We start from the raw sequence: 7462 nt of genomic DNA on the forward strand, positions 1-7462 counted from the left end.
CAGGAGCTACAAGATTAATGCAATACTACACTATGAAAAGAAATCTTTTTGAAGCTACTAGCAACTACTGAGTGCATAATATTTCACATCTGGACTCATTCCTTTCCATTTATAACCATGTTCAACAACTGCTTTGAAGGAAACAAAAGGCCTGATTCAGCTTATAATGACAGTGGGAGCAGAGTAGCTTAGTTATTTGTGAAGTTTGTTCGCATTCTGTTGTGTGATCGTGGCATCTGCTCCTGGCAGCCCCATTACCTCAGCTTCCAGCTGTCCTGTGCTCATCACAAGCTAAATCACAGGTCAGTAATCAAACGCATAACTTAGCAGCTTATCTCTGACGTGAATAACTACAGCCCAGTGGAATGGGTATAATGGCTCATGATAAAGAAAGAAAATATATAGCAGAGTCGGAGATGGGGGAAAGCCAGACAACAGTGTGATTCTTTTATAGACCAAAAGAAAAAAATATTGAGGATACATATCAGAAAGTATGCATTATCTACAAAAGGTACATGACTTTCAAGCTCCTGGACTTTCTCTATTAAAATATATTGCCTGCGAAGCCAGGGGATAGTATTTTTATATTCTGTATGTTGCATTATTCATGTTCTCTTCTCTATTTTAAAAGCTACAACAAGTGTAAATCAGACGATCTGGATGGTATTCAAAAAAGTAATTTATCAGCATAATTAAGTGGTGGGCAAACCACTGGATGGATGTGTAAAAAGTATAAAAATGAACAGATTATTCACTTGCTTAATTGCATAAATACAGTTACTATAAAATGATTAGCAAGTAAAATGAAAAAACAAAATAAGTACCGTTAGCTGAGACCTTGCACTACACTAAGAACAACAGTTTTTTTCCATACAGGTAAAACATGTTATATACAAATGCATTTCCAGGAAATGCAAAAGGCATTAAAACAGTGTTCAGTTTAACCAGTTGCCTAGTTTAGCTGCATACCTTCTTTATCTTCGTCCTCCTCTGCACTCTCTAGTCCTCCCGCCTCATCCTGGGAAGGGTGCTCCTGAGTTGGATGGCTCTCAAGTTCGTCTTTGTGCTCGTCCTGCTCTGGTTTGCTGGAGCCTTCAATCATGCTCTGAGGAGTCCTTTTCTCTGCCTCACTGCTCCTCTTGAGGCTCTGCGAGTCCAAGCTGTCCATTGACTCGCTTCCATTCACACAGTCCACTTTGGATACTAGGCAACCTTCTGTGTGCTTGGGTTGAACCTCAGCATTTGAAAACTCACACATTTCAATCAAAGGCTGGAAGTCAGCCTGCTTGGCCTGGCTGTCCTTGTCTGCCTTGGGATCAAAACTGCCACGAAAGCGATGTTGTTCAGTGTGTTTCTCTGTGTTTACAGACTCTGTCTCTTTGGATGTGGGTGCCTCTTTCTTAAGTGTTGGCTCCTCTGTAGCTTCACTGGCATGTGGAGGTTCAGCAAGAGCGGCAACAGGGGGCTCATTGGAGCTCTCCTCCTCTGTGGAGGAGGCATGGGGATGGTGGCCATTGGGCTGGGGACCCATGGTATCACAAGATGAATCTTCATCCTGTGTCAAACATGAGTCACTGGGCCCTGCAGCTTCTACTTCTGCCTCAGGCTCTTCATCCTCCTCTTCTGTTCCCTTCTTGTAGATCTTCCTCTTACGGATGATGCCCCGCCCCCAAGATGGCCGCCGGCGAATCTTTCGCTTTAAATGATCTGATACAGAGAAAAAAAAGGGAGGAAAGAGCAAACTTTATTAATTCAAATAAGCACTAAACATTCACATAATTTTGAAATATAAATTGCAATAAATGAACAGCTGTTCAGGCCAGTGATTCATACCAACATTCAAACAACACCAAAGTTCTACACCTTTAAAACTTCAAGTAAATACAATTACAGGTATCACATTTCATGGCCCACTGTATCAGTGCCCACTGCACTCTTCAAGCACATAACTGAACACGTGTATATCTGTCCCAGCATTTCTCAAGGACAAAAAGGCTGCTAGTTTCTAGGTCTCAAAGGAGGCTGAGCATACAAGATGATGAGACTTGGCAACGTTGACTGTATTTAAATCTGGACATTTGGCCTTCCACAAAGAGCAACAAGCAGTGGGTGACAAAGACTACAAGAAAGCAGCAGACAGACAGAGTAGTTCTGCTATACCATAGATGTTGAACACTAATGACAACAGATGGTGCTTGGGCTTTTAAGAGGAAGGGGAAAACCAAAGTCTGCTCACTGAAAACGCAGTAAAAGTGTCATAATAGGCAAGCAAGAATATTACATGCAGTGAAACTTCAAGGCATGTTGCCTTCATTTACTGCTTTTCAAAAACACACACTGAGATGCAGACCAGCGCAGCAAAGTCATAGAAGGGCAGACAGTGTGAAAGAGAAACAAGTCAGTTTCCTAGGGACATGGGCATTTGAACATGACAGTGAGTGGCATTATCATGACCTGTGAGCGAGACACACAACCTAACCCCAAAGGAACTCTTTGGTCTTGGCACAAAAGGCTTTCAAAGCTTATAATCATCTGTTGTATCCCATCAGGCAGCTTTGACAATGCAAACGTCTGAGTGACTCCAGAATGAGGAAAAAACCCAGTTATTCCTTTATAAAATAACTCAAAAAGGACGAATGCATAACTCAAAAAGTACTCTGCGTGTATGTGGTGTGTGTGTGTGTGTAAATGAGCTCAGTAGTGGACAGAGCCACAAGATCACAGTTGACTTATTTAAATCTATAAAGTCCAAGCCATTATAATTCTGTCAAGGGCCATTGGAATAATATAAATCTGCCAAAGTGGGACCTTACACATCAGTCAATAACACATGGCAGCTTGGCTCAAAGGACTAAATAATCTGATCAGAAGTCATTTAAGTTATTCAGCAGAGATCAAACTATACAGTGTACACCGAGGAAAGTTCTTTGCTGTAATACTACAGAAGGTCTGCGCTGTATCAGTGGTACCTCTACCACATTCCCCACAAAAAAGTGGCAAACTCCTGAGAAGAAATCATGATACAGTACGTTTATATGCCACCTGTTAAATTTCTGCTCTCCCCTAATGCTTTGAGCCATAACTAATCGTGCCATTCTACAGATGTGAATGCACATCAAAAGATAGAAAATGAACCCTTACTCTGAATACTTCTTTCAATGCGGAGGCAAACAATTAAGGAAAACATGAAAGGGAATAATTAGTAACCCAGTGACCTAATCAGTGACCAGTGACAATCTAATTTATTGAGTGTGTGTCTGAGTTATTGTTTTATTTTTGCACTGAATCCATTTATTTTATTTTAGTTATCGTGATTTTATTCTGTCTATGTAAAAAGTACTTTGGTCAACTGGATGTTGTTTTAAAGTGCTATATAAATAAATCTGATATGATTTGAAGCCACACATTTTCTCCAGCCACAACCAGTACAACAGACAATCCAGAGGGGAACGAAGTATATTTAGTGCCAGCTAATGCTGTAAAATTATAGTAACAAACAGCATTTTACATATGTTAATGCAGTAGGTAGATTTGGCTATGTACTATGTCTTACCACACAGACACACAAAGAGTACTTTTTAAAACAAAAACAACATGTAGAGTAAATCTATACACAGAAAACTACACAGATATTTACCATCATTGTCGATTGCTGACCAGGTTACCGACGATTCCAGTATTATAATTTTCTCTAGGCTTCCTCTATTTCTTAACTCCTTTGTTCTAGACTCTCATATTACACTTTCTCAGCTAAAAAAAAATACATCCATCTTTCCCTGGGTATCTAAACTCAAACTAGAATGTGCTGAAATGCTGCCTTCAAACGCTCAATGAACTAAGTGTCCCAGCACTGCTCAGGCTGCATATGTCATACCGCTGTGGGACTAATGATACCTTTCAAAAATACTAGCATTCTGCAAGTACAAGACAATGACATGACATCACAGAAATGATTTATTGGTATCCCACAAATATTCCATAAATATCTACACACTAGACTGGTGTTTAAGACACTTAAAGACAGGAGAGGAACTGGGCGGTATTCCCAGCAGGGGCCACCAGAGCTGAAAATTTTAAGAAACAATGAGGCACATCCCCCTGCCAAGGCCTCCTACCACTGGCCATAATGTATGTCACAGAGCCTTTCTCAAGTGGCTACAGGGGCTGCTGGCAGACCTGGTTTCAAGGTAGGATACAGCTTTGTTTTTTTGGACCTTCCTGATCTGACTTGGAAGGAGAGGACAGCCTTAGGGTAAGTATGCAGCACACAGAGAGCTCCATTCTTCTCTAGGCATGACTGGCACATAGGAGAGATGCTCTGGTATAAGTGGAGGACTGGAGATGGAGGAAAAGAGCAAGAACAAAGTAGCAGAAAACCTGCTAGGCAACTTGGATATTTCTGAATGCTGACATCCCATCAACACCGCGTGTGAACATGTCTTCTTCTAGTCAGAACAAAGTTTTGAGCACTGTTTTGTTTTTATGTTACACAGGGGCTCCAAACTAACATTTCATACTGGTGACAATGGTGCCACCAGTGCTAGATTTGGTGGCACCATCTCGACTTTACAACGCAATACAAAAGAATCTGTACTTTTCGGAAATTATTTTAAATAACCCTAACAACAGAGACAGTGTCACAGGGATTGTTAACGTCTGACCACCATTTGTACAGTGAGAGCAGTTCGTAAATAACCAGTTTATTTAGCAGCTGCACCTAGTGTGACGTTTGGAAAAAAGTGATTTACACCTTAAACAAATTTGGTTGCAAAATGTGACTGTTCACTTTCAGTCTGAAGCCCTGATGTAACTTTCAGAATTCAGATTTAGTACCGTCACCTGACAATGGTCAGCGATTAGTCATAGCTTGGTACAGAAAATTTTTGCTCTTCTGCCCCAAATTTTAGATTTTGAAAACATATTACAAGTTTTATCAAACACTAGGTAAAGGAAAACCTCAGCACTGTTATTTTGAAAAGAACATCTTAAAAGAAGCAGCATTTTCTGCTGACCCTTCATTTCCTTTTTAGCCTTCTCTGGATCTGAACAGGATTTTTTTTTTTCTTTAAACACAAACAAACCAAAAGAAACCATCCACAATGCAGTGAAAAAGGTCTTGCTCATCAGCTTTCACCATCACAGCTATGAAGTACACTCCTGAGGGAGGCAAAGGTGAGACAGAATGGCAGCAAATGACTTGTCATAGTACGCTTGTAAATAATGCATGAAAACTGTTAGAGCATGAAAAGCCAACCAGAGGTTAGATATGCTGGGGGAGGGAAGAAGGAAGGGGGAAAATCAGAGCACTTTGTACTGATTAAAAGTGTCTAACCCATACAAGATTCATGCAGTGGCACAAACATTTCAAGCTGCCATCACACATGGTTGAACAGAGTGCGCATGCGCACACGGACAACTACAACTTTCAAAAGCGAAAAGCCCCAGGAGAGTCAAAAAAACTGCCATACCGCCAAGTATTAAATCAATCAATCAACCCAGTGAAACTAAGGGACGATTCAGTGGCATACAGTTGATGCCTTTGGGTGGAATTGTGAATGAGTGCCTTTAATTTACTGGTTTCTTGATATAATCATTCCTAGCATTCGGTAATCTAATTGCAACTCATCAAAATGCAGTCACATGCAGGGCTGAAGAGAAGACATAGGAATAGAATAAAACTTAAAAACCGACAGATCCTATACTGTGTTTTTCCTTTCTATAGGCATATGTGGCAAGACAGATGCTGTCTCTATAGCACACTCGAAGCAGTAAAGTCCCCAAAGCCTTGACAGTATAATCCAGATACATTGCTATTGACGGTTTATACAAGGCCCATGCAAGAAAACTTTGAAGCACTGCATGTCCATAGCATAATGTAATATGATGGAGGCCATTTATTACTTTTATATGCTCCTGAGACACACAAGCCCATAAAAGCACATGTATCAATCTCAAACAGACTGGTAGGACAGGTTGGTGAGCTCAGTCCCATATTATCATCAGTACTAACTCATAATTACTGTATACCCCAAAGCTCATTAAACAAATCTAGGCAATCAATCCAATCTGCTACTGATTACATTTTTTTTTATCATTTCTTTCCCTCTTAAAAGGAAAAGTTCAGCATTCTGGTAAATATGCTTATTTGCCTTCCTGCCAAGACTTAAATGACAGGATTATCCCCACTCTCATGGTTATCTTAGCACAAAGCCTGAAAACAAGGGCAAACAGTTGACCTGGCCTGTCTGTCCAAAGGTAACACATCTACCTATGTGCACCTACGGTATAAAGCTCACTATTTACCACACTGTATTTCATTTAGATAATGTGTACAAAAACAGCAAGTGTAAAAACAACAAATCTACATTTTACAGGAGTTGTGTGTCTGACTGTACTGATTGTCAGGCAACTAGTCCAAGCATTTGAACCAAAACAGAACAGGCACAGGTCATACAGTAAAATTATCATCTGAAATGGAGACAGAGCATTGCCATAGCTCACCAAACGGCATACAGATGTTCTGCACTTAACTGAAAATTAGGAATTTGTTCTGATCATAATTCAGATGGGGAGAAGTGCCAGAGTCTGTTTTTATCCACTGACATGAGCCTGCTTTCTCCACCCTTCATAATATACGTGGATAATGCCACAAACTAGCCATACAGCACGTGTGTATAGTTTGTGTCATTATAGGGAAGGCCTCCAATTTTGTTTGTATTATAGTGACATTAATGATGGAAAAAATATGATAATCACAACAAAATGATCTACAAAATATATAATTGTATTTTGTCATGCTATACAGTTATCAGTCAAGCAGACCCACTGCACTGACAAAATAAATACCTGCTATAACGGTTCCTACTGAACCAGCAGGTGCAAGACTAGCCCCAACTTGTGACTCATGTATTATATACATCCAAGTCACAGAGATAATCTTCCGTTAACTTGGGGAACTGAAACTTGTACTGTCGTTTCATAACACTCGCCCAAATTCTGAAGATATTTCCAGAACCCTCAAAGTCTCTCCTAACAATGCTGAATCAAAATGAATCTGGTACAGTCCAGAAAAAATGTAGGAAATGACATCATTCTGGCTTTGTATGAAAGTGACTTGATCACTGAATGGGCTCGACTTTCACAAAACAAAGCGAGAGAGAATGTCATTTCCGGGTGTGACTTTTGCTTAACTGAAAAGAAGTTGGTTTACCAGCTTTTCCTGAAACAGAACAGACTATTTTTGACTTTGCATCATTAGAAGAATCTATGAAGACTCTTTGGGTCATGACCGAAAGGGCAAGATCCCGGATAAAGGCGGCCGAAATGAGCTTTCTCCGCAGGGCAGCCGGGCGCACCCTTAGAGATAGGGTGAGGAGCTCGGTCACCCGGGAGGAGCTCAGAGTAGAACTGCTGCTCCTCCACATCGAGAGGAGCCAGCTGAGGTGGCTCGGGCATCTGTTTC

At 40.6% G+C, this 7462-nt stretch overlaps 1 protein-coding gene across 2 annotated transcripts in view; it reads right to left on the minus strand.

Moving 5' to 3' along the window:
• The window catches only part of atad2b (ATPase family AAA domain containing 2B), a 68274-nt gene that overhangs the window by 16846 nt on the left and 43966 nt on the right, over positions 1 to 7462 (minus strand). For both annotated transcript variants that reach the window (XM_020603665.1, XM_020603664.1), the window contains one exon: positions 970 to 1707. In XM_020603665.1, the coding sequence (XP_020459321.1) occupies positions 970 to 1707 (738 nt within the window). The remainder of the gene's footprint in view (positions 1 to 969; positions 1708 to 7462) is intronic.

This window comes from Monopterus albus, unplaced genomic scaffold (genome assembly GCF_001952655.1).
Source record: "Monopterus albus unplaced genomic scaffold, M_albus_1.0 scaffold62.1, whole genome shotgun sequence".
NCBI classification, from domain to species: Eukaryota; Metazoa; Chordata; class Actinopteri; order Synbranchiformes; family Synbranchidae; genus Monopterus; species Monopterus albus.